This window comes from Psittacula echo, assembly GCF_963264785.1.
Source record: "Psittacula echo genome assembly, chromosome: 14".
Classification (NCBI taxonomy): domain Eukaryota; kingdom Metazoa; phylum Chordata; class Aves; order Psittaciformes; family Psittacidae; genus Psittacula; species Psittacula echo.
The window spans coordinates 433172-457631 of record NC_137750.1 but is presented as its reverse complement, the minus strand read 5'-3'; the positions used below and the strand labels follow the sequence as shown (position 1 = coordinate 457631).

Here is a 24460-nt window from a genome sequence, read left to right as displayed (position 1 = left end):
ACACTTCGGACTATCTGTTCAGGTGTTATGTCAGGCTGGAGACAGATTGTAGCTAGAGCTGCTTTGCTGAATTTATGCAGGATACATCAGGGGGCAGCTAACAGCCATAGCTAAAGATAGGTGGAGATACTTGTGCTGGTGGTTTAGATTGATGGGGTTAGAATAAACAGAAGTCTTGGTTCGTAGGAAGATGTATTGTTCTTTCTGATGAACTAGTCTTATTTTTGAAGAGCAGAGACAGTATCAGGTAGTACATCAGGTAGCTGCTGGTTTGATGTTGCTGTTCTGATCCCACCAGTTTTGACAAAGAGGGAGCACCATAACTATCACCTGTAATATCACCTGTAAGTACCTGATATGGGAGGACAGAGGAAAAGTTTAGGGACACAAGCAACAATATCATTATTACTGGGTCAGTTTCATAGGTGAAGTACAGGGGTGAGGATTAGGAGACTTCGTATCGCTAACCACGTGCAGTACCTCAGTCAGTTCTGCCCGTGCTTGTACCTGTGTAACTCACCCATGTATCAAATGGAATTTAATCTATTTCTCTTTCAGGAGGATGAAAAATTGGTACCTTCAACAGCTAGACCAGAAGTCTTATTTTCCTCTTTTCCTAGAGTTAGTTTTAGCTGCCGCTATCAAAATACTGCTTTACTATTAACATCAACATCAGCAATCCTCTTCAGTCAAGAATGCTGTACATGGACTAGGTATGTCAGAGAAGTGAATTCGAGCCTATTTGGGGCAGCAGCTTCTAGAGACCTCCATGTCAGTAAGAGTCAGAATGGGGGGAAAGATGAGGATTTGAGATCTGGAAGAGGCAAGAAGGTAGGAGTTAATTCTATATGGGGGACAAGATGCCCAGATATTTTAAACTGCAGGCTTTTCACCGAGGTAGCTGCTATAAGGATTCCTACCCTGCCACAGAACAATACATGCAGATACCTGATGTGCTGGATTTGCTTCAGCATCACTTCACAGTAGCTGAACTAATCCCTGGTGTTTTGGGGCATTCAGAGGTAGTATTACTTGCATTTTTTTTGCTATTGCTTTTTTTTTACCACATGGTTGTGGGGCTGAAGGCTGAACTAGGTCGGTTCCTTCACTGATTTCATTGTACAGCTGCACAAACAGTTGTCTTGGCAAAGAGGCTGCAGCGCTGAAGAATGGGGCACTGCTGAAGCTGGTACTGTCATCAGAAAGAACATGTATTAAATCGTGGGTTTAGTTGAAATCTCCCAATGTCTGGTGTCCTGAGCAATAACCTTGATAGCTCTTGGCTGAAAGAGTCCAGTGACCTACAGAGCCTCTCCTGGCTCCAGCTGTTAGTGCATGAAGTGCTGGCTATTGCTAATCGCAGCGCAAGCTGCAAGCACTGCGCACCCTTCGGGCACGCTGGTGTCAGCTGCCTTTCCTGCAGCTGGCTGTGGATTTCCCAACAAAGGCAATTAAGTTCCGTGGGTCCTGTCTCCATGTGTAAGGTTTCTTATTTCCCAGCTCCCCCCCGCTGCCCGCGGGGCCCGGCTGGCCCATGATGTGGGATTCTCACACATGCTGTTTGTTATTCTGTCCTTTTTCCTTTCGTCCTACAAAGATTCGGAGAAGAGGGTGGGTGAGGGGGAAACTTTGCAAGTCTTTGAAGCAACTTGACTTTCGATGATTAATTGCAGCAAAGAAGCCTACACGAGGGAGGGAGACTGAGTTTTAATTTATTGATGTTTCTTTGTGAGAACAAATTTATAGCAGAGAGGAAGCAGCCTGAGGAGAGTATCAAATAGTTAAAAGGTTCCAAGCATTCTTTGATGTCACAGCCCTGCAGAAATACTGGGAAGTAGTGAGGGACAGACACTGTTTATTTATAAAATAAAGATCAGTTACCTGCTTTTGGCAAGAGCCTGTGCCTGAACTCCTGTTAACGACCTATTCATTAGACAGGCTTGGAGCTGGACCTAAAGTTTCTGCCACAGCTGCCCGCTGAGGCGATGAGAGCCTGAAGTTTGGTTGACATTTCCAGCCATTAAGTCTTTCCATGCATCTCTCTGAAGCAGCACCTGTTTCTCACGTTAGGTGAGAAAGCAACAGCATCTTCTTGTGCTGTGCAGAGCAGGCTCCTGCTAAAGGAGCAAGATGGAAGCCAGTGCCTCAGCTGACCAAACCAACCCTGCGGCAGCTTCCTTTCAAACCGAGCATCTGACGGCACAGTTGCCTAGGGCTTTGTTGGTAAAGGAGAGAGGAAACAGAAGTGAAATGGCAGGGAAAGAAGAAGTTGAGACTGTTCTTCCTAGAGCTGGCCTCCAACGATGAGCCAGACATGCAGTCAGACCAGGACCTTCTGCTGGCAGGACAGATGCTTCAGGGACCTCTAGAAATCCAGAAGCTGTAAGGAGAGAGCAGCAAACCCGTCTGCAGCGCTGCTGGGTCCCCAGAACACCACCCATGGAAGAGCGCTGAGCTGCAGCCTGCGTCCTTCTGCCGCTACGTACCAGCTGCGGCAGCACCTTCTCCACGTGCTCCACATCCACCTTCTCCAGGTCCTCGGCCTGCGCCTGCCGCGCAGCTCGCGCCGCCGCTTCTGCAGGAGGAAGGAGAGCGCCGAGGGCTCGAGGGGTGTGGGACTAGGATAGCTCCGCCGGAGCTCGGGGGAAGGGGGTTCCGCCACGCGAACTGGTCACGGGCCTCCATCACAGTTCAGGCTGACCGTGGGCCCAGTACCGGCAGCTCACCTCGGACAAAGACGTTCAGCATCTCTGCCATCAGCAGCTGCGCGTCGCCGTTAACTGCAACGACAAAGCGGAGGGTGGGGACCCATCCACCACCCCCCACCGCCACCCTGGTACTGCCTGCAGCCACCCCGGTACCTCGCGTCTTCCCGTCCCGGAAGTGGAGGCGGAGCAGCCGGTCCACGGTCTCCTGCACGGAGAGGAGAGGGTATGGTAAGCGAGGGATGGGGGAGGTAAGCCGCCCGGTACCGACAGACCACGGCCGCCACACCTTCCGGAACCCTCCAGCGTGCACCTCCCGCTCCATGGCGCCGCCGGCCCCGCCCCCAGAAGTGCGTTCGCCTGCGGGCGGGGCTGCGCCGCGGCCATGGAGGAGTTCCGCCGGGCCTATGCGCGGCTGTGCGCGGCGCCGCAGCAGTCCGTGCTGCTGCGGCTGCGGGAGCGCGGCGCGGCGCCGGGTCGCGGCCGCCTGGACTTGGCGGCCCAGAGCCTGTCGTTGGAGACGTGCGGCGCGCTGGGCCGGCTGCTGCCCGGCGCCGCGCCCTTCGCCGAGGTGGCGCTCGGCGACTGCGGCCTCAGCGAGGAAGGTGGGCGGGGGGCCCGCCGGGGGGGTCTCTGGGCCGGAGCCGGCCGCGGCCCGGCCGCGCAGCGGGCGGCTGTTGGCGGTGGGGCCGCGCCTCCCTTCACGCTGGGCAAGGCGGAGCGGCGCCGTGGGGGTGCCCGTCCCTGCGCCCCGCTGGGTCCTTGTGGCGGCGGCGGTACCGCGGCGGGTCTGGAGCTGGCAGCGGGGAGCGGGGGAAGGAGCGGCTCGCGCTCCTACCGGACGGGCTCGGCTGGCCGGGGGCCGTGCGGCGGGCGGCAGCGTAGTTCGGGCTGGTCCCAAACCTTCGGCTGCCAAGGATGCTTTCCCCTCGGCTGCACGTCTGCTGCTATTGGTCTCGGCTAGGCGGCGGCTGCCGGTACCGAGGGGGTTCAGCTGCCATTGCTGGATCTGATCGCTAGGTCGTTAAAGCTGGCAAGCATTGGATGGGATCCTGCAGGAGTTGGAATGCGTCTCTGCTGGGTCCCTGCTGTATGAGCAGGGGTTCTGTGAGCCAGGGAGAGTCTTGTCTGAGCGGCCCATCTGGACATGGGCTACATTCAGAGTGGCGTTGTGGGGTGCGCAGCGGGACCAGCAGCTCTTCACTTGGTCACTTCTTTCTTTGAGAAACATAAAAAACCTGCCCTGGAAGTTCAAACTCACGCTTTCCTGCAGCAGTGGCCGTTCACCAGTCCTGTGTGGAATCAGAGCTGTGGCTCCTGAGCTGGCTCTTAGGAAGGATGGTTCCCCTTCGGCTTAGGCAGAAGGTTATGCCTCTGAAGTAAACGTTGGCTTTTTCTACTCAGGTGTAACGCTTCTGTTGCATGGTCTGTGCTCCAACACCACAGTCAAACTGTTGGATTTGAAGGTGAGTCTGTTGAAATAAAATTAAGATCAAAAGGTGGGGAAGAAAACAGGAGTATAAGCTTAATCAGAATTAGAAGTAGACAGTCCTGGTGCAGGGTTGTTCTACAAGATATGTATTTCCGTAAAGTCCTTGTTCTCAAGTGATTCAGTCCTTGCCTCCTTAACACAATGCCACCCACAACTCTCCCAAGTTACTTTGTAGCTCATCTTTGTCTATTTTTATTGTTTTGATAGGAAGTTACTGCTGTGTATCTTTTGTGGATTGCTGCTTGATCAGATGAGGCATATGTAGGCTTTTCTTTGGGCTGCTGTATTAACCAGTGAGTTACGAGTTGTTTGACTTGTGCTTCTGCAGAGTTTAAACAACTTACCCGTGTCTTTCAGCTGGCCTGGGCTTGGAACTTCAGATGTGATTATCACTCTCCTGTGAGACTGACTTTCTGTCTGTAGTCCTTTGGCACAGGCCTAAACTACATCGTACCTTTCTTCTCTGCTGTGCTGGTGCCAGTTGAGCCCTTTTGAATGAAGTATGTTAAAATGTTCTGCTTATCTTGAGTCAGTGTTTCCCGCCCCACTGGTCCTGTGTGATCCCAGCAGTGAGTGTATCGCCCGTTCCTCCTGGGGTCTTTCCTCTTCTGGAAAGCTGACTGATGTGTGAGACAAATGTTACTCAGACCATCTTTGACAGACTGACATGCGCATTGCAGTGGGTATGCCTGGTGGTGTTTATGGGGTAGCTGGGTCATAGCCTGCTGATCACCTGGGGCTTCTGTTTCAGGGAAATAACCTGCGAACCATGGGAGCTGAGGCTTTGGGAAAACTTCTTAGGCAGAACAAATCCATCAGGAGGTAAAAACCCGTGTCTACCTCTCTTTTAGTCCTGCTAGATGGCACACAGCATAAGAAAAGGGATGGGAGTGCTTTTGATTGAGGTAGGAGGAATGTCAAGTGCAGTTTCTTATGAGGGATGGGACAGGTGAAGGAGTGAGAACTGGAGGAACCCTTTTGGAGGATGCAGGATGCTAGCAGCATCCTGCTTTCTGAAACTTGAGTCTATGAGCAGAGATGGGTGTTTGAATGGGTACCGTGATTCTGCTATAATTCAAGCTCTTGCAACTCTCCTTTTATTTCATGAACTCCAATCCTGTCTGCTTTTTCCCTAGCCTAATTTTGGAATGGAACAGCCTTGGCATGTGGGAGGAGGGCTTCTCGTCTTTCTGCCAGGGACTGGGATCAAACAGCTTTCTCCAGCAGCTGGATCTGCGCAATAACCAGATCAACCATCAAGGCGCTGGAGAACTTGCCATGGCACTGAAACAAAACGTCAGCCTTCAGGAGCTGGGTAAGAGCAATGGTTCTGGTTTTGCCTTTGTATATGCAAACACACACAGAGATATCTTCAGGTTTGTTGCAGCCTGCCCTGACCTCTGCCAGCTGGTTAAGCGTCATTCCTAATCTGCATCAGTCTGGAATGCTTTGCAGGCTTTGTGCAGGGAGTAGAGATAATGGTGCCATGGCCTTTGGAGAGTGGGAGCTGTAATTGGAATCTCTGGAACCAAATCTGGAGATGAAGAATTGTGTGCTTGGAGCAGAATAGTCCTTAGTGAAGGGGGAAATGGGTGCCTTCCCATTTTGTGGATGCTGTTGGCATGGCTCACGCCAGACTCTAAGACTTACTTCACACTTGCTTTGCCCTAAGTAAGGAATTTTGCCAGAATTTCCTTCAGAAACATGTGGCTATTAGTGCCTGTTCTTCCTCATCCACAGATTCTGGTTGTGAAAGGAAGCCTCATGTGATGAAAATGTGAGAGGCACATTTGTATCCCTTTTGAATTGTAATGGCTTCTTGCACTTTACTGCGCTGAAGGTTCATTCTTGCCTTGCCTGCTCTGGCTGTCATTTTCCCTCCCTCTCGTTCGTCTTGAGATGGGAGACAGTATTCACCTGTGTTTGTGCTGGGACCATCTGGGATTATTTGCCATGCTTGTAGATGTGTAAGAAGCATGGTTTCTCTTGAGGCCTGTGTTTTTCAGCAGCTTTTTGACTACTGGGCTGAAAATTTACTTTCTGTATAGATTTGCGTTGGAATAATATTGGGCTTCTGGGTGGCCGAGCTTTGCTGAACTGCCTGCATAGCAATAAGACCCTGAAGAGGTTGGAACTGGCTGGGAACAACGTTCCTAGTGATATCCTAAAAGCTGTGGGTAAGTATTACTTGTTGCACTGGAAAAAAATTAGTAAGTCCTTTCCCATTTCAGCAGTTGAGGGATATAGGACAGTTGCTGCTCCAGAAGAGAGCTATCCTGACTCCCCTCCCTTTCTCAACAGTACTTAGACAGTGCCCTACATCGCTTCCTCGTGTCCTCTGGGGAGGGCTGGCCAAGTTGGAGGTGTCACTTACCAGCAAGAGTTAAAAAAAGGATTAGGATTGAATTGATGATTATTGTTGTGTGGGAACACGGGAGAACTTGAGACTCTCCTCATCTGTGAGTAGCCAGGTTTTGATGTAGCCAGCACAGCACATCCTTTGTCATCACTGGAGTTGAATGGCTTCCTGTGGCTGGGCTGTTAATTACCCCATACGCGCTGCTGTCTTTGATGCCACCCCAACCTGTGGGCCAGCATGAGAAGTGCTGCTATCCTGATGCTTCTGATAGCCAGGATGGTCACCTGAGTGCTGTCTCTACCAGCAGTGCTTGCTATGCTGTTGCTTTGGAAACATGTGCATGATCTGCTCTCTCTGCATCAGAACAAGCCATGAATCACAACCAAGACCGTCAGACTATCCTGAGTGAGACACAGAACCGAGCAGACATACTCAGCAAGGAGGTTTTGAGTCTGAAGGATGAGAAGACCAAGCAGGTCAGCAGTCTTACATGTTGGCAGTTCCAATGGGGCAGCTAGAATCCTATGCTTTCCCTTAGTGTCCTTATGAAACACCAAGTGACAGGATTATTGTGCACCTGAAATTGCATGTGCATCTTTATGGGCAAGCACACAGCATGGTTTAGCAAACTGGGCCCTTTTTCTGAGCTAGGATACCCAGGGATCAGATCCAGGGCAGTATGGGTGTGGACACGTGCCCCATGCCCTTCTGAACATACTCATTCTGGATTCTGGGGGAGTTTTGGTGTTTTTTTCACTCATATTTATGCAAAAGCATAACCAAAAGTTGGTTCCTTTGTAACTGGTTTGATATTTTCCAAGTGGCAAAACCCTAGAAATATGAGTCTCTTCCTTCTGACACCTAATGGTGCGGAGTCCCTACACTTGGTGACCTCAGTCTGATGTGTTAATGAACCCATCAAACCTCCAGTTTGTTTGCTTTCAGTAGAGTGACTTGACCTGTCTTCAGCTGTCACTAGGATGAGAAAGATGAGAAATGGAAACAAAACTGATGCAGTTCCACTTCCTCGCTGATGTTTGTCTCGTTCACAGTTCTTGGATTTGATGGACACTATAGATAAGCAGAGAGAAGAAATAGCCAGGAGTGACAAGTGAGTTGTATTTTTGAATGCTTTCTGCTCTTTGGTACCAGAATCGGGCCCTCTCCATTTCCTGGCAGAAGTCACTGACCTTTTTTCTTTTCCTTTTCTTTGCCTTCCCCCCCTACATGCAGGATGTGTGCAGCACGAGTCAGCCAGCTGCAGGAAGCATTGGATGAGCAGCACTCTATTATGAATTCACTGAAAGCCAAGTATGAAGGAGGAGAACCTTTGCCTTCCCACTGTTCTGTGCTGTCTGGGCAGTGCTGGGCAGAGCTGCTAAGAAAGGGGATAATCTTTCAGAGTGGCTGGCTTACAGTGTCGCTTAGTTCCGCAAGAGTATCCAGAAATTACCCAGGCCATTGTGTTTGCCATGCTAGATATTCAGCCTGCTTTTAAGTAAAATTACAGTGTATTTGTGTAACAGCAAGTGAATTACAGAGGGTGAAAAGAAGAAAAGGATTGTGGGGTTGGGATGGGGGCATGTTGCTTGCACAGTTTACAGCGTGGCAAGAGCCTGTACCTGCTTCCCTGGCAGTTGGTAGTGCTCTCTGAGAGCCACTCTGGCCAGCAAGACTGTGCTTAGGAACAATGAGGTGGAGCTGCCTGAAAGCAGTGTTAGATTGTGTAGAGCTGTATCCACACGACAGTGGTTTGACTTCAAACTAATAAGCCTGGCTTGTTCAATTCCTCTTAGATAATTTCATTTTGCTATGTGTCAGTGTGGATGTGTCCCTTGTACAGATTTAGCTAGCTAGATTTCATCTGCTGCCAAAGATGTGTTAACATCTTGTACCTTGTGGTGTAGAGAGATCACTGAAGTGTCTCCCTTAGAAAGGACTCTGGAAAGTGTTTCTCTGTGTAGACTGCAGATGACTGAAGCTGCCCTGGCTCTGTCTGAGCAGAAGGTGCACAACTTGGGAGAGCTATTGAGTGCCATGAGGCAGGAACAAACCAGCATGGCTGAGTGCCACTTTAAGGAGCTCCAGCAGCAAAAAAAGGTGAGCTGGATGAGCCCTAGTTTCCTAGTTAGGTTTGAGAGCAGGGTTTCAGGTCACATGTGGTTTGTGTAGATTTGGGGGAGCCTGGATGGGGTAGATGGGCGTGATGTTTTAACACTAGTGGGTTAACGACAGCTGCCGTGACAAAAAGTGTCAAGTAAGTTAGAGAGGTGAGTGCTGGGTGCGGAGAGGAGCCGTGGTGTTCAGGGGATAGGTTGGATTTGGCAGGTGTAGATTAGTGCAAGAACTGTGGTGAGAACAGGTTCATAAGGGACAGAGCCTTGGGTGGCATGGTTTAGTGGGAGGTGTCCCTGCCCATGACAGGAGGGTTGAAACTAGATGATCTTAAGGTCCTTTCCAACCCTAACTATTCTATGATTCTGTTCTATAATTAGGATTCTGTTTGCAGGAAGGTGCTGATCGGGAAGCGAAGCTTTTCCGTGACTTGTCTGTGGCCGGAGAGAAAAATCTGCTTCTAAGAAACCAGGTAGGAGAGCAAGTACAAGGCTGAGGAGCAGGATTTGGACATTGTTCAGTTCTGCTGTGTATATATGCTTCTACTTGGATCCTTGTTTGTGTCTCTGCTGATTGTTCTGTACAGCCAAATTTCTCTGCTAGTAGGAGAATGTCGTCGCGCACGGAGGGAACACCAGCACAATCAGTATGATTGATAAAAGTGATCCGTTTATTGTGCTCAAATAATGGGTATATATAGTGTCAAACTGCCACGTACACACAGCTTCCTGTAGTGATTGGTTGGCATATACAGCATTGGGTACATTCCAGGTGCATTTCGGTGATTTTCCCCTGCTCATATACACATCCTCCCCTCAAGGTCTCTGCTCCTAGTTCACAGACAATTTTTAGCTACAAGGTTGGCCAGCTGGTCTTCTATCTCTATTGGTTAACTTCCAGGGTTTTTCCACTGTCGGCAACTGTACACAACTGGTGTTTTTTCTCACTTTCACAGAATCTGTGCTTAATTAAGCTCAGACATGGGAACATGACCTTTGCTTGCTAACCATGCCTCCACAGGAGAAGAAAATCGTTTTTGGTGGTAATTTCCTTGTAGGTGGATGAGTTGGAAAAGAAGTGCAAAATTCAGCAGGATCAGCTATTCCAGGTGAAACAAGACTTGACCAACACAACAGCAGAGCTGAAGCTGCGGGCTGTGCAGGCTGAGGGTAGGTGGAGGAGCAGAAAGAGCTTGTGGACACCTATGGGTTGGGATTACTGCCCATGAGTTAATGGGTAAGGCAGACCGAGGAGGAAGGGTGGAAGAGTTTGCGATAGAGTATAAATAATGCCAGAATTGTGATATGCCTGCTTTTGATCTACAGAACACCTGGAAACAGAGAAGAGAAGATTTAAACAAAGCCTTGAAGACATGGAATCCCTTCGGGTAAAAGAGGTAAGAATGGGGTTTCTGCAGCATCCTGAGGTTAGTCTCACTTTGCTCCTGACATACAGATGCCGCTGGAGGTCATTGTTTGCTGTCAGCTGCTCTTAAACAAGTTTAAAAATTAGTGGCCTCAGACTTCCTTGGGAATAACAGGCCATTTATACAAGCAAAGCGTGGCTGAAGAGATCACAGCATATTCTACCAGCAAGTAAGATTTTGTAGCTTGCAAGAGTATGGGCCAGAGTGATATGTGATTCTACTAGAGCCTTGGAGACTGGTTCTTGTGTCAGTCTTGCACAGAGGTAGTTATGAATAAGCAGTCTCATCATGCTCACTGAAATAAAGATGCCTTGAAGGGGGGTCAGCTTACTAGATCCTTCTCAGTTATGTTTCAGGGGGATTCTGTCTGAGTGGACAGGACAAGAGGCTGTGACAGGTTCTCTTTGGAGTGTTACTGAGGTGTGAAATGTCTCAAAAATAAAATTACACCAATAGATTGAAGATTTTGAAGCCTTGTAAGAAAAGACACGGGACAGGAAGATTTTAGCCATGTTACAAGTAGAAAATGACTATTTGGCCTTTTGTATGTCTTGAAGATGAGAGCTCAGGCTCTGTCTTTCATCTTGGCCTGGAAGGGATCTCTGTCTAATATTCCCAGTTTCCAGAGGGCATATTCTGTCTATATTGCAGTGTCCTAGTGGAGCTCTGATGGAGATAAATTTGTCTTTGGAGGTAGGTGGGTCAATGAGAGGATGCTCTTTCTTGTGCTGAATAGCCATGCTGCTATGCCTGGAGATAGGAGTGGTTTTCTGGCACTTACTTAAATGGTTTCTTCTGCTTTACAGGTGAATCATTTGACACAGCACATGGAGGCCAGTGAACATTCCATGCAGGAGAGGATCCAGAAGCTGGAGGCCATCAGGATAGCTCTGGAGGAGGTGAGAATGGATATTCAAAGTGCAATAGAATGCTTAGGTAGTGGTGGCAGGAGAAGGCTGCCAGGGGAGCTCTGTGGAGTCTTCTGTTGCTAACCTATGTAAAAATTGTTATGTGCTTTAGGGAGGAACAGAAAGTGGTAGTTTACCGGCTAAAATTTTACTTCAGTATTTTTTACTGCTTTGGACTAAGGAAGGAGAAGGTTCCAAGGGGAAACCTTTAGATTCTGATAGAACAAAAATAAAGATTCTATTGAAGGTGATTAGTTTCTTACCAGGATTTGACTTCTCAGGTTTCCCATCTAGTTCCAAGTAGGGTAGCATATTTCTCCTTACCTGTTCCTCCAGCTAGATCCAGTGCTGCCCTCTCCTATTCCCCTGTCTTCAGAAAGTTTCACGCATTACATAGCTTCATGTGACTGAAATTCTCATTGAATTTAGATGGCAATCATAGGATATGAAATTGTATATGTAATCTGGATTTGTTTGCCCTGCCCCTGAGTGAGAGAGACTGCTGTGTCATGTTGTCGTCTGTGATGGGAAGCTGCTCATGTTTTCTGGTGAGTGTTGCAGTGATGCAGCTTCTCTGTCTTGTCATGTTTCTGTGCTAGGAGCTGAGCCAAACCAAAGCAGCTGCACTCACTGAGCGAGGCCAGGCAGAGGAGGAGTTAATAAAAGTCCGGAATTGGGCACGGTTGGAGGAGGTAAAGACAAGACCTGTCTGTGGGAGGGAGTGCATTTGGCTGCCTAGTCTGTGTTTTTGTCTTGGGGAGCTGCTGAGTAACTCCCTGCCCTGGGTTTCACTGGCCTGTGAATAGTGTGATTTCTGAGGAAGGAGTAATGAAAAATCTGCTTTGAATTGTCTGCAGAATGTAACCACTATCCCCACCTGCTCTGTGCTTTTCAGTAGTAACAGAATTGATGTGGATATTGTCGTAGCAGATTTCATTTGATGTTTGAAGCTAACAGCCAGATGTTGATCCTTCTGTTTTACAGCAACATTCATGGGCTGCTCCTGTTTCTCTGGACTCAGAGAAATTTCTGCAGGTGGCTACTGCTGCTGGGTAGAAAAAGTCACTGCACAATTGAACTTTGTGAAAATGACAATGAAGTCAACACCCCATGAAAGAGAACAAGGGATAAGGAAAATACACCAAAGCTATTAGAATGTTTACTTAGTGTAACATCACAAGAAGAAAGGCTTTACTGTGTTTACGAACAAATAAAAGCTGCTATGTGTGTCTATGGTGGAACACAGAACTTAGTTTAGTGCTAAGTAGCTGCCTACAGCGGTTTTCGAGCCATTTAGGATATGGAGGAAATGATACTAAAGCATTAGTTGTGAACGCTGGCTCTGGCGTTGGTGCTTCTGCCAAGGACATGCCTCTGTCTCTCAGGGGCAAGCTGGGCATTGCAGCATTGCCATCAGAATGCTTTCTGGGCAAGAGAAGGCAGCTTGGATTCACCCCTGAATGCAGGGGAGAAGTGCTGAGTCTGTTATGGCTTAGTCATGTGCTTGTTCTTCAGTGCCAATTGACTCAACCAAGGGTTCACTAAGTTGGGAACAAAAAGGAGAGAATCCCTTCGCAGGAGTGGAATGGGACTGATGTATTTTCATTTTGGTTTGTGTCTTACAGCAGCAACGACTAGAACACCTAGAAGAGAAGCTGCGGCTGATGACTGAGTCACGGGATGAAGCTCAGAACTGCTGCCTTAAGCAAAAACAGATGGTTGCTGAGGCCCAAGCCAAGGCCAGTCAGTTGAGCTTGCATGCTGATGGCCTCAAAAGGCGGCTAGAAGAGCTCCAGCAGGTAATTTGGACTGGAGTAGAGAGATTCTCACCACAGGGGCACAGCATGTTGCCGAAGTTGTTCGGTTATTAATGTATTTGTCTTTCTGTGTCAGGACCTGAACAGTAAGGAAGAAGAGAAAGTGACAGAGGTGAATAAAGTGAAAGTGGAATTACAGGAGCAGATTGGACACCTGCAGGCTGAACGCACAGCACAGGACGGGCTGAGAGAGAAGATTGCAGCCCTGGAGAGACAGCTGAAAGGTGATGAATCCTTTCATGCTTCTCAAGTGGTAATGCTGAGTTACCCTACAGTGGGCCTAGAACTTAGCTACACTTACAGGTAGTGACAACGGTGCTTCCTGCCTGTGTGCACAACCATAAATTTTACCCTCCATCCTGGCATATTTGCAGGGATTCTTGTCTTCATTTTACAGAGACCAAGACTCACATAACTACCCAAAGCAGCACGTTAGGCAAAATGTTTGGATTTCCTGCACAGTGAATTTGAACATTTTGTCTGTGCAAACCCTCTCACAGTGTCCCATGCAGCTTCTCTCATTTGCCTGTTGATGATCCTGTTTCCATTGCCTTTGGCTGTGGCTGTAACATGTTGTTCCTGTTATTTCTAGGGACACTCTAATTTTGTTTACTAATACTGCTGCTCTTTTGCAGCCCTATCAAGTAGTCACCGTGAGGCAATGTTGGACAAAGAAGGTGAAATCTCTGTGCTGCTGGAGAAGCTGAGAATGAAAGAGGCTGACATCTCCAGGATGAGGGAAGAAGAGGCCCAAAGAGCAAGTTTCTTGCAGAATGCCATCATGGCGTATGTGCAGGGCTCCCCCTTGGGAACCCACAGTTCTAGGAAATGAGAGCATTGCTTAAAAAATCCAGATACCTGCTGTCAGGAAGAAGGTGAGCAACTCAGGTACAGCCTCTTCTTTCTCAGTGGGACAGTTTTGTCAGAGTGGGGTGACACAAAGGCCTGCAAACAGAAAATTTCTCTTGCTCTTCAGAAATCTTGCTCCTGACCACATAAAAGAGAGGAGGAAACAACTGTCTAGGGCTGGGGTGGAGGCTCATGGGTCTGAGTTATTGATGTGGAGCCCTTCCTCTGCACTGTTGCACCATTTGAAGTAGTTTCTGTGTCCTTTTGAACAGCACCAGTCTGTTGGCACACTCTGTGGTTACCAGGGGCTGTGTTCCCTTGGCAGTGGTCCTTCTGAAGCATTTGTTTGGATGCCAGGGCTGTTCACAATGAAACCTGGTAAGTGACAGGCAGCAAGCAGCATTTACAGTTACTTGTAAGTGGGAGCCATTTACCTTGCTCATGGGGTCCCAAAGCTGCTGGAAACACCAAATCTTGCCCACATGTGCAGTGGCTGGCAGGGCTCATGTTGGCCCTTTTACCCCGCCCCTCATGGCTCTGGTGGTAGTGGAGTGCAGTAGGTATTCACTATACATATACTGTGCAGAGGGTGGCTGCTGAGCAGTGGCTGTCCGTATCCTTATTGGGCAGCTGGGCTTTGGCCTGTCTAAGCCTCTACTCACCACCTGGCATGGAAGGGGTAGGAGGTCAGAGCCAGCATTTGTGCTTCCTTGCTGTGAGCTGCAGCCCTTGGCTGGAGTCCTCACAGCCAAAATGCATCAGGGATTCCATTCCACTATGGCAAATACCAAAACTGTCCTGCTGGCTTCTTGACATCCTGGAACTGAGAGCTGTTCTCTGTGCCTTGCCCTGCAGAGGAGCTATGCTTCCAACTCACTGGGGCGTTGCTTCTCATAGCACAACTGGGAGAAGGTGCTTCCTTTTCCTGTCAACATGTCCTCATGTGTTGTGGAGAAAGGGGAGGGGTGGGAGGACCTGAATCAGAGGAAGTGGAGATCTCTGTCAAGGCAGCAGTGTGAGAGCCTTCTCTTCGTTTCTCAATGAACTTGCTGTATGTGTTTTGAGAAGCAGCGGGGGAGGATGAAGCTCTGTGTGGACTGGTTGGTTTGTGTTTATGATTTTTCATACTGGGTTTTGTTGCGTTTTTTTGGTTTTGTTTTTAATAAAGAGCTTTTGCATTTTGCTGTAACGTTGAACAGGGGTGAGCTGATGTTTGGTTGATGTGGAGGGAGGACCCTTCTGGTTCTGGTTCTGACCTGAGGTAAAAGCAGAGAAGCTGGGAGGCAACTCTCAAGGAGGGAGGGAGTGGGTGCTGGGCAGTGCTGCAGGCCCGCAGGTGAGGGGAAGCACAGCCCGTGGGTTCGGGACGGCGCCGCCACGGGCGGGTGCGGGCAGCCCGGGTCACGCGCGTTCGCTGCTGCTGCTGCGCCGCGTTTGGCTGCTCTGCCCCCGGCGAGTCCCGAGCGGCGCCTGAGCTGCGCCTTCCGCCCCCAGCGCCGCGCGGAGCGGGGCCAGCGGGAGACCCCGCCCCCGGCACAGGGCTCGGGCGGGCTCGGCTGGGCTCGGCTTGCTCGGCCCCGCCCCGCACGCGCGGGCTGTCACTGCGGCGGAGTCGCGGCGGCGCCGCCATCGCGGGCAGATGCAGGCGATCAAGTGTGTGGTGGTGGGCGACGGGTGAGTGCGCGGCGGCCGCGCCTCGACCCTCTGCAGCCCCGCACAAAGCGGGCGCGGGCCTGGCGGCGCCGAGAGGAAAAGAGGGAGGGAGGGAGGACCCGGCGCGGCTCCGCCCCGAGGCACGGGGGAGCCGGCTCCGCCAGCGGGAGGTGCGGCGGCGAGGCCCGGCCCGGTGCTCGGCGAGGCTGCATCAGCCTGTCCGCGGCCAACCTGGCCCCGCCGTAGCCCCTCACCTGGGGAGCAGCGCTACAGGCGGCTCCTGCGGCCCTGCCCCGCGCTCGCCCACCGGCAGCCGCGGGTGTCGGGGCGGTGAGCCGAGGCCGAGCGGAAGGGAGACTGGGGCCTTGCTGCCGCGGCGGCCGCTGCGATCCTTCCCCGTGCGTCCCGCGTCCTGTTCAGTTCATAAACTTGGGCCTTCGTCTCCAAACGCTGCTCAGTGTCACGGCTCGCGGTTTGCCTGGAGCACAGACACCTTCTTTCCATGGGGTTTAAGTCTGTCTCCTCGTTGTTTTGTTTGGTGCCCTCATTTTGCCTTTTTCATTGTGCAAACTTGATTCATCACGAAGTTCTCACTAAAAATCTTGATGTTAGGAGGTTTCTCTCTTACCTCCTTTTGTTGTTTGTGTTTTAAGGTGAAATACGACACTGTTTCTGATGCCACCATGTGCCTCACATCATTCTTCTTGCTCTTTAGGCTTTTCTTATATGCCTTTTTTTGAGAACACACCTGTATGCAAGATGCAGGCACACAATAGGTTTATGCTGCTTTGTAACTTTTCCTAGCTTGTCCTGCCTATTTTTCCTCATAATTCCTGTTTGCTTTCCTGATCACCACGCCAAGCACAGAGCTGAGATATGGAGAGCTAAATGGGAACTGGTCTTAGGCAGGGACTGGTCTTTCTACCTTCCCATGCATGTCACCCCATCAAAGGCACATTTGAGGTGGTCCTGTCGGGTTCTAGTCTGCAGGGCAAAAGGAGCGGGGCAGGAGAAAGAGCCACCGGGCAAAACAGCGCAGCCTTGTGGAGGGGAGAGCAGCAGCGCAGCGTGTTGGAAGTGGACTTCAGCTGAAGGCTTGCAGTCCAGTGTTTTGCTTTAAGAGCACGTTGACAGGGCAGACACTAAATTAACTCAGATAGCAAAACACTTCAGTCACGGGTATGTGTGGGTTTTGTGAATCGTGTGCCTTTCCTAACTGGTGGGAGAGAGGTCAGGGTTCAGGAGAGAAGTCAGTGAGGTGTTCCCTTATGCAACCTCCCTGTTCTCCAAGAGATGGGACCTGGTCCCAGGGAAAGGCTGGGTGGATTGCTGTGATAGTTCTCGCTGTGCTTTGTGTCAGCCTGATGTGGGACTGTGGGGTTCCCTGGGGTCTCGCTTACTCCTGGACTCTTTTCCTTATGCCACTCCAGTTACAGAGCTGGGTATCCTCTATACCCATCTCTGCTGGCTGTTCAGCTTCGCTTGGCCACTGAAGAGACAGCATTCCCTGTCACTGGCACTATGATCTGTTTCTCTGGAAGGTTGTCTGCACTTCACAGCTTTCACAGTAATAAGTATGTTGTTTATGCTCATGGGACTCCTCTGTTCCTGTAACTTAAGTTTTTCCCTGATGCTACAGGGCTAAGGAAAGCTCATGTGCTTATCAATCCCACCAGCCTTCAGCAAAGCCCTGAGCTGGTATTTGCAATGATCTACACTGATCTCTTTCCAAACTGACAGTGGTCAATTTTAAAGCCTGTTTTCTTTATGGATACTTATTTTCCTCCTTGTATTTATTGTCATAGAACTCCTATATCTGAGGAGCTTGAATAATTGTGGTGGTGAATGTTTTTTCACCTCACTGTTTACCCATTTTGATAGATTATTATGCATGTGTTGAGCTTAGCACAGAACCTTAATTTATTCCCTCTCTTTTGCTTCTCAGAGCAACTTTTGCTTGGTGTTCTGAGGCTGGTGGGAAAAAGAGGGGGGGAGTGCAGGGCCCAGGCAAGGTGCACAGTTCGAGTTTGTGCCTAGTCCCTGACAGCTGCAGACTGTTAGAGCTTTGTTTTCTTACATGGTAGCTTTGTTTTCTTACATGGTAACTTTGTTTTCTCAGTAACATTTTACATACTTAACCTGGTTTTGGGTGGGGGAAGATAAGTTTTGCTGCTGCAGGGCTTCCTGCTGTGCCCTTCTTAATGCTTGTCACTCTTGCCCCCTGCAGAGCTGTAGGGAAGACCTGCTTGCTGATCAGTTACACCACAAATGCCTTTCCTGGGGAATACATCCCTACTGTGTGAGTAATGGCCTTGGGCTTCAGTTGTTTTCTGCTCTGCATGCAGGGGTGTGTAGAAGTTGGTTTTGTAGGTGGGGGGAGGCTGTCCCAAATCAGATTGTGAACTTCCCACACGAGGAGGGTGCTGATAGGATGGCTGTGTATGTGAGGAAGGCAGACAAGCCCCACTGCAACTGTGCTGCAGTGTCCTCTTCTGATTCACTGCCCCCTTGGATTTTACGTAAGGAGGTGTGTGAGTGACAACCAGACTGTCACTGATGGGGACTCTTCCTCGGCAGGTTTGATAACTATTCTGCCAATGTCATGGTAGATGGAAAGCCAGTGAATCTGGGCCTCTGGGATACAGCAGGGCAAGAGGATTATGACCGACTGCGGCCTCTTTCCTATCCACAGACGGTGAGTGCTGGGCTTGGACTGGCTTTTAACTGCTCCCTCTTGGAGTCAGGGAGGTTCCCAAGAACAGCCAGCCTTCTTTCCTTTGAGGAAAGTCTACGTTCCTGCAGCTGCAGCCATCATTCTGATTGTTTAAGGAGTATCACAGCTGAATTTCTCCTAAGAGATTGTCATATTCTAGTCCTTGCTTCGTGATGGTGTTTGAAATTATGCATGCCATAGGGAGGCTCATGTGAAAGGAATGGTGTGGGGCTGCTGTGCAGTCAAGCCATACTCCTATTCTCTCAGTGGCACAGCTCACTGTTGGGCTGCAGTAGTATTGTTTCCCTGGCTCCCCTACCAGGAGTGAGGCCTGTAGCAGTGTTAAGGCATTTGTGGCCATGGGTGCTTAACATGCAAGGCCCAATATTGTGAAAAAAGATGAACTCATACACTCAGAAGTCCATTCTCTTCTTCTCTCAATTAGTTTATCACCCTTAATGGGGAAGAATTTCTTATAGCCACAATCCTTGCTTACGGGAGGAGGTTGTCATCTATTGGGCTTTCTGTGCATCCTCCCTCCATAATCTTTAGCTGTTTCTTTCTACATGGCTGACGGTCTTGTTTCCACACAGGATGTTTTCTTGATCTGCTTCTCCCTTGTGAGTCCAGCCTCCTTTGAGAATGTCAGAGCCAAGGTAAAGTATTCCACTTCTGGGTGAAGCAGGGGAAGGGAAGGGTCAGTGGAGTCCCCTGCCCCTCCACACGTACCAGCCCAAAATTTCTAGCAGTCATGTTTTGATAAGGAAAGGTCATAGTCTGCAGGCTTTAAGAGAGGTCTACTTCTTATTCATTACTTCTTTGGCTAATTTTTAGCCTTTTTGAGTCTGCATCTTAAAGAAATGCAGGATGTCCTGGAAGCTAAAATGCATTTAGGGGAAGAACTCTGTGCAGAGTTGACTGGCAGTGTCTGTCATGGTGCCATGTCTCAGTGCCTTCATAATTACATCTACACCAGTCTCTTCCTGCAGAGCATGCTCAGACCTGTAGGCAGAAGTATTTGAGTATCCTGTTCAGGTGTTGCTACTGTGTCAGATAGTAGTAAAAACCTTATTCCTAATTGTAAATGCATCCTCATTGTTGCAGCTACCACTACAGCTACTTTTCTTACCATGCCTCTCTTGTTTCAGTGGTACCCTGAGGTCCGACACCATTGCCCAAATACACCTATCATCCTGGTGGGCACCAAGCTGGACTTGAGGGATGATAAAGACACCATTGAAAGGTTACGTGATAAGAAACTGGCCCCCATCACCTACCCCCAAGGTCTGGCCATGGCTCGGGAGATTGGTGAGTCTTATGCGCTGGCAGATCTTTGTGGCATTGAGCTTTTACTTTGGAGTGTCTGAGGGACAGTACAACCTGATCGTACTGGAGTGGCTGAGCTGCAGCTCTCTTTCTTCCCCCTAGGGTCAGTAAAGTACCTGGAGTGCTCTGCCCTGACCCAGCGGGGCTTGAAGACAGTGTTTGATGAAGCCATCCGGGCTGTGCTCTGCCCACCGCCTGTGAAGAAGCCTGGCAAAAAGTGTACTGTGTTCTGAGGGCTGTGGCCGAAGCGCTGGCTCAGCATGTTGCTGTCCTCTGACAGATTGCATATTAGCTGGGTGTTTCTGGAGGGGGCTGGGATGTGTAGGGCCCTTCATCATGTACGAAGTCAGTGTTTTTTAAATGTCTCTTTGATTTAACGTCAGTGTTGATGTGAAGGGGCAGCGGGGGCAGGAGACTAGCTGGGGCTGTACAGCCCTCAGGGGAGGAACAGTGGGGAAGGCAAAGTAGCTTCTTGGGGCAATAGGCTGTTCTGGCTCTCCTGAACCCCCAAGCTAAAAGGGCTGAGACATCCATCCTGTCCTGGAAATGCCTGGCTACAACCTGCAGGTGAAACAGATGGTGAAGATCCTTGTGGGAGTGGGGAGGAAGCTGATATGATGCTGTATGATAAGAGCAGCTGGGAGAGTGGTAGGGTCTCTTTGCCCAGCCTGCTGTGTCCAACAGGTAACAAATAGGTGCAATAGCAGACACATGCCTGAGACTGTTAAAGAAATCACAACCAGCCTTGGAGGGAGTTGAAGGAAATGAGATATGAAGCTGAAGAACTAACCATTAGGTGCTTTATTGGGTACTAGCTAAACTCACTGAATGAAACAGCTCTGTGCAATCGATGTATTTGCCTTTTTGTGTGTGCACACACTAGGAGAGCGTGGTGCTGCTCCCCACCCATCAGTCTTTAGCAGGGCCTCCCCCCCTCTTAATCCAGTCTCTGCAGAGCAGGGCTGTGGTTGTTGCCTCTGTTTTGGTTTTTTTTCTACTAAAGACAGCAAAAGAAGCAATGAGGAGTCTGCTAACTTCTTCTTTCCCTTCCCATTGAAAGTGCAGGCCAGCTCTATGGAGTTGGATGGAATAGGGAGAGCTTCTCAAGGGTTGTTTTCGGGGAAGAGGGTTAGAAGAAAGACAGGTCCAATTTCTAATCATCATGTAGAGTGACAAGATAAAACCTTATTTGGTGCAATAAACATTCTCCATGACAGTGTACGTGAGCTTTATTATATAGCCATCTTCTAAAGGTAGTTTTTTGCCACACTTCTCATAAACCTTCCAGCCTGCTGCCCATCTTCTCCAGCAAGACTGGGTCTGTGTCATTGTTTCCTATGCAGTTTACATCTATGAAGTACTAGTATGGAAATTAAGGCCAGGTGTGAAATGCAGGTGTCATCTTAGGAGACAAGAAATCCCCCATCAACCATCAGTGAGCTGCCAGTTGTCATAGCACTCTTGTCACTCAGCAGGAAGAGAATGCTGTTCACTACATCATCCACCTCTGGAATCAAACACAGAGAACATCCGATGCACCCCTCAAATTGTACTAGAGAAACAAACATCCCCAAAAGTATGCTTTGGCCTCTAGGTGTAATTGGAGCAGGCAAATATCTCCACCCCCAATCTGTGCTTGACACAGCATACAGGGCAGTGTGGCTGAGAGCTGGACATCAAAAAGTCCTTGTTGTGATCAAGTGATGCTTAGTTCAAAGCAAGTGCTTATGCTCCCCTCCCAGTCATACTTATGAACAGAGTAAGTGCATTTCACTTCTCCTAACATGAGAGGGCTGTAGAGGAGAAGAAATAAGGTTGATTCTCATCCTGTCCTCATCAAATGCTTTAGGAATTCAGCCACAGCCATTCAGCAGAGCTGCAACTTTCCCCACAAAAGCAGCAAGTTACTTATGGCTGTGATATCGTTAGAGGGAAGGCTTGGATACAACAAATTATACCACTGACCTGCAAACTTTCCCAGTGGAATTCGATCAATCATGGCAGTAGATTTCTGAGGGTCGCTCCAATTAATTCTCCCCATATCAGTCATAACCACTGTGGGGTTCACAGTGTTAACCCGAATCTGGGATCAAGCAAGAGCAACAATCTAACAGGCTGCTCTGAAGTGCTCAGGTTCAGCTTTCACACTTTTCTTTGTCCCAGGAGGAATCCTACCTTGTGGGGTCCTAGTTCCATTGCCATTACCTTGCTCAGCATATCCAAAGCACTTTTCGTGGAACCTTCAAAAGAAGGGAAGAACACGAGGCATTTAAGCGCATAGCGCTTGGTCTGGAACATGCACAAGTATTTCACCACCCAGAGCTGGCAGCCAGCAGCTTGGGGGCTGTGGGGCTCCAGCTCAGTCAGAAATATGAGGGGTGCTGCTAAACCACACATACGTACAGTACACAGCATGATCCCGCAGAGCACGCCGAGACGCCTGGCTCGAGACGTTCACAATAGCACCTGCCACCCCCTGTGCAATCATCTGCTGAGCCACAATCTGGAAGCGGGGGGAGAAAACAAAGACAGATGCCAGAATCATAACAGGAGAAATCATTATTTCATTCAGGAGGCATCTTGCTGGCTATTATGGTAGCCAAAAGAGCAAAAACATCTGGAGAAAGTAAGTCCTCCCTGCCTTCCACTTAGAAGACAGAGTCTGAGAGTGAAGGGCAAATTGTTGGGTTAACTTTGGGTTACAGTCCTTTAGTCCCCACAGAGAACACTTATCCCCACTATGTAGAACAGCTTACTCACTGCTATTCATGGAAACACCTGCAGTGACAATTCTTTCTCACCTGGGAAACATGAAGCACAGCGTGAAGATTCACATCAAAAGACCTACAAATAAATCAAATTGAAAAGTTGCAGAGTGGTTGCAGGTCAGAAAGGAGTTGTTTTGGGAGGCAGCAGAAACCAAGTGCTGCTGCTGTCCTGGAAATGCTGGTGGTACTCTAGAACAGCGGCAGGAATGGCAGCTGAGCAGCCAGCAAGAACGGGCACGCTCCCAGCAGCAAAGTGTTCACTGGATGCAGCGGGAGGTGCACTAGTCCAGCAGGACTCTGGTCTTGAGCAGCCTGATGTAGTTCCTCTATTGAAGTTTAAATTGTGAGCCCTGGTCCTCAGCCAGTGATTCTTCCTAGGTCAATCAAACCCTTCATATGGCATTAAACCAGCAAATCTGTAGGATGGGTCACACAGGCCTTCCTTTGTCAGGTTTTACCTGCTAGTTCTGCAGAACAGTCAGTGGAATTCATACATTTTATAGTCTAGTCACAAATTAATCCTTGATTACAGACCTGCAAAAGCCATTCTTAACACAGGGACAAAGCATAACCCATCTTCTCAGAAGGAAGCAGACTCACCACATCCTGTATCCTAAAGCTTATCCCCCTGACTGAAACTATGGATCTTTTGAGAAACAGGTATCATGTTATTGCAGCAAGTAAATTTAATTTCCCACCATAACAGTTTTATACTCTGTTACCTGGCTTTGTCTTCTCTGTATCTGAATTATCTTAACAACAACTGCCTTTCGATTTAGCAGAGGTTGGGTTGCAGCTAGACTGGAAGCTCTGAGCTGGATTAACAGCAAAAGGTGCTCCTGTGTCCCATGCAGGCTGGATGGTGTGCGCACACCACCTTCTACAAGATCAAAGTACAGGCTCTGGCTATTCAGTAACTGGACTAGGCAGTGCTTTCCTTGGTTTCCTTTTAATGCTTACAGGGAGCATGGTGATTTTGAGAAGTGTGAAATACAGTAAAGAAAACCAGACATAAGCAGTAGCAACCAGACGGCTTCATCAAGTAGGGGAACGCTAGCGTTTCTAAACGTGTGTGTGTCTGGTGCCGTTGCACAGCTGCTTCCTCTCTAGGAGACACCAGTTTCTGGACAGTGTTGCCATATTCTGGCGCTCGGGTTTGGCTGAGGCTCGGCCGGCAGCGTCCGCTCCGCGGACCCCCAGCACAGCTGGGGGCAGCGGCCGCCGGGTAGCCTGACCTCGCGGCACTCACCGCTCCAGAGCCTCCCGCGTCACCTCCAGGAAGGGCTGCAGCACCGCCACTGCCGCGTTGTTCACCAGCAGCTCGAAGGGCCCTGCGGCGCCCACCGCCGCCTCCGTGGCGTCCCAGTCGGCCAGGTCCAGGCACAGGGGCTCGATGCCCGGGCACTGCGGCGAGGGCGGCCTCCGTGAGTCGGGCGGCCACGGGGTAGCCGGAGGCGCGGCGGGGCCCAGCCAGGTGATAGCGGGCGGGGCCCGTGCCGCGGCAGGGGAAGGCGGTCCTGGAGGGGTCCCGGGAGGTCCCGAGGCGGGGGGCGGTCGGTACCTCCTGGGCGAGGCTCTCCAGGTCCGCCGCTGTGCGGCTTAGCGCTGTCACGCGGGCCCCGGCTTTACTCAACGCCACGGCCACGGCACGCCCGATCCCTGCGGAGAGACCGCGTCAGCCTGCGCTTCCGCCGGCCCCAGCCCTGGCCCCGGCCCCCCGTCACCTTTCCCAGCTCCAGTCACCAGGGCCCGGCGACCGCGGAAGCCGAGTTGCGGCTCCATGCTGGGGAACGAGAGCGGACTGCGGCCGGGGCGGGCCCGCCAGCCCGAGGCGGCGCCAAGGCCGGGCGGGGCCCGAGAGCATAGAAGCCTGATAAGGCCGGGCGGGCAGCGGGGCCTGCCCCGCACAGTCCCGTTTTGTCCGGATGGGGAGGCCCCGCTGCGCCGGGCGCTGCTCCGCGGACTGGGAGGAGCAGAGCGCGGACCCGCCCTGCTGCAGCTCCCGGAGGACGCAGGAAGAAGCCATTCCTGGGCTCGCCCAGCAGGAGATGGGGGTGCAGAGATCAGTCTTCTAGGCTCTGATTCCCATTGAAGTATCACAGAGATACCGCAGAAGAACAGGCTTTTTTACCAGAGGATGGAAAGACCCAAGACTTCTCTGCCCCACTTCGAGTTGCAGGCCTCATCTAATAGTCACTGCCTAGAAAACCATCTCTAAGTACAATGGCTTTGTGTGCCCGAGGATCTGGGCATGCATGACTTCTCATGCAGCACCTGTGTGACAACAGCAACGTGCTAGAAGGTACAATAGACAAACAGGCTAGAGCTA

General features: G+C 50.2%; 4 protein-coding genes across 11 annotated transcripts; 2 read left to right on the top strand and 2 right to left on the bottom strand.

The window, feature by feature from the left end:
- Positions 1–1696: 1696 nt before the first annotated feature.
- On the bottom strand, positions 1697–3032 carry CENPX (centromere protein X). 2 transcript variants are annotated; one of them, XM_080629568.1, is made up of 5 exons: positions 2995–3032; positions 2862–2913; positions 2727–2780; positions 2487–2575; positions 2216–2380 (listed from the first exon to the last, which is right to left on the bottom strand). In XM_080629568.1, exons 1-5 carry the CDS (start codon positions 3028–3030, stop codon positions 2366–2368), a joined length of 246 nt encoding a protein of 81 aa, XP_080485694.1. In that variant the 5' UTR covers positions 3031–3032; the 3' UTR covers positions 2216–2365. The 2 variants fall into 2 exon arrangements, with proteins under 2 accessions (XP_080485693.1, XP_080485694.1); XM_080629567.1 differs by having other exon boundaries at positions 1697–2575.
- Positions 3033–3087: 55 nt separating this feature from the next.
- On the top strand, positions 3088–13654 carry LRRC45 (leucine rich repeat containing 45; the record flags this gene model as incomplete). 3 transcript variants are annotated; one of them, XM_080629125.1, is made up of 17 exons in its annotated part: positions 3088–3310; positions 4110–4171; positions 4949–5019; positions 5334–5512; positions 6246–6374; positions 6920–7032; positions 7609–7667; positions 7790–7867; positions 8521–8656; positions 9066–9143; positions 9729–9840; positions 9997–10067; positions 10904–10996; positions 11605–11697; positions 12631–12804; positions 12899–13046; positions 13458–13654. In XM_080629125.1, the coding sequence occupies exons 1-17, from the start codon at positions 3091–3093 to the stop codon at positions 13652–13654; spliced, it is 2013 nt and encodes a 670-aa protein (XP_080485251.1). In that variant the 5' UTR covers positions 3088–3090. The 3 variants fall into 3 exon arrangements, with proteins under 3 accessions (XP_080485251.1, XP_080485249.1, XP_080485250.1); XM_080629123.1 differs by lacking the exon at positions 3088–3310 and having other exon boundaries at positions 3371–4880; XM_080629124.1 differs by lacking the exons at positions 3088–3310; positions 4949–5019 and having other exon boundaries at positions 4159–4171.
- RAC3 (Rac family small GTPase 3) lies at positions 13570–20584 on the top strand. Of its 3 annotated transcripts, none has more exons than XM_080629134.1 (6): positions 13570–13697; positions 17552–17623; positions 17902–18019; positions 18631–18693; positions 19186–19345; positions 19466–20584. In XM_080629134.1, exons 1-6 carry the CDS (start codon positions 13651–13653, stop codon positions 19594–19596), a joined length of 591 nt encoding a protein of 196 aa, XP_080485260.1. In that variant the 5' UTR covers positions 13570–13650; the 3' UTR covers positions 19597–20584. The 3 variants fall into 3 exon arrangements, with proteins under 3 accessions (XP_080485260.1, XP_080485261.1, XP_080485262.1); XM_080629135.1 differs by lacking the exon at positions 13570–13697 and adding an exon at positions 15236–15345; XM_080629136.1 differs by lacking the exons at positions 13570–13697; positions 17552–17623 and adding an exon at positions 15291–15345.
- Positions 20585–20730: 146 nt separating this feature from the next.
- Positions 20731–23953, bottom strand: DCXR (dicarbonyl and L-xylulose reductase). 3 transcript variants are annotated; one of them, XM_080629132.1, is made up of 8 exons: positions 23856–23953; positions 23693–23790; positions 23381–23535; positions 22165–22207; positions 21767–21866; positions 21539–21603; positions 21329–21446; positions 20731–20870 (listed from the first exon to the last, which is right to left on the bottom strand). In XM_080629132.1, the coding sequence occupies exons 1-8, from the start codon at positions 23911–23913 to the stop codon at positions 20767–20769; spliced, it is 741 nt and encodes a 246-aa protein (XP_080485258.1). In that variant the 5' UTR covers positions 23914–23953; the 3' UTR covers positions 20731–20766. The 3 variants fall into 3 exon arrangements, with proteins under 3 accessions (XP_080485258.1, XP_080485259.1, XP_080485257.1); XM_080629133.1 differs by having other exon boundaries at positions 21569–21603; XM_080629131.1 differs by lacking the exons at positions 20731–20870; positions 21329–21446; positions 21539–21603; positions 21767–21866; positions 22165–22207 and having other exon boundaries at positions 22214–23790.
- Positions 23954–24460: the final 507 nt, after the last annotated feature.

Coding starts and splice junctions, on each gene's coding strand:
- CENPX (XM_080629567.1), bottom strand. CDS start 3,030: ATGGAGCGGGAGGTGCACGCTGGAGGGTTCCGGAAG. Junction 2,781..2,861: donor CCGGGACGGGAAGACGCGAG/GTACCGGGGTGG, acceptor TTGTCGTTGCAG/TTAACGGCGACGCGCAGCTG. Junction 2,576..2,726: donor GCTGAACGTCTTTGTCCGAG/GTGAGCTGCCGG, acceptor TTCCTCCTGCAG/AAGCGGCGGCGCGAGCTGCG.
- DCXR (XM_080629131.1), bottom strand. CDS start 23,913: ATGGAGCCGCAACTCGGCTTCCGCGGTCGCCGGGCCCTGGTGACTGGA. Junction 23,791..23,855: donor GGTGACTGGAGCTGGGAAAG/GTGACGGGGGGC, acceptor GTCTCTCCGCAG/GGATCGGGCGTGCCGTGGCC.
- RAC3 (XM_080629134.1), top strand. CDS start 13,651: ATGAGAGCATTGCTTAAAAAATCCAGATACCTGCTGTCAGGAAGAAG. Junction 13,698..17,551: donor TACCTGCTGTCAGGAAGAAG/GTGAGCAACTCA, acceptor TGCCCCCTGCAG/AGCTGTAGGGAAGACCTGCT. Junction 17,624..17,901: donor GGGGAATACATCCCTACTGT/GTGAGTAATGGC, acceptor CTTCCTCGGCAG/GTTTGATAACTATTCTGCCA.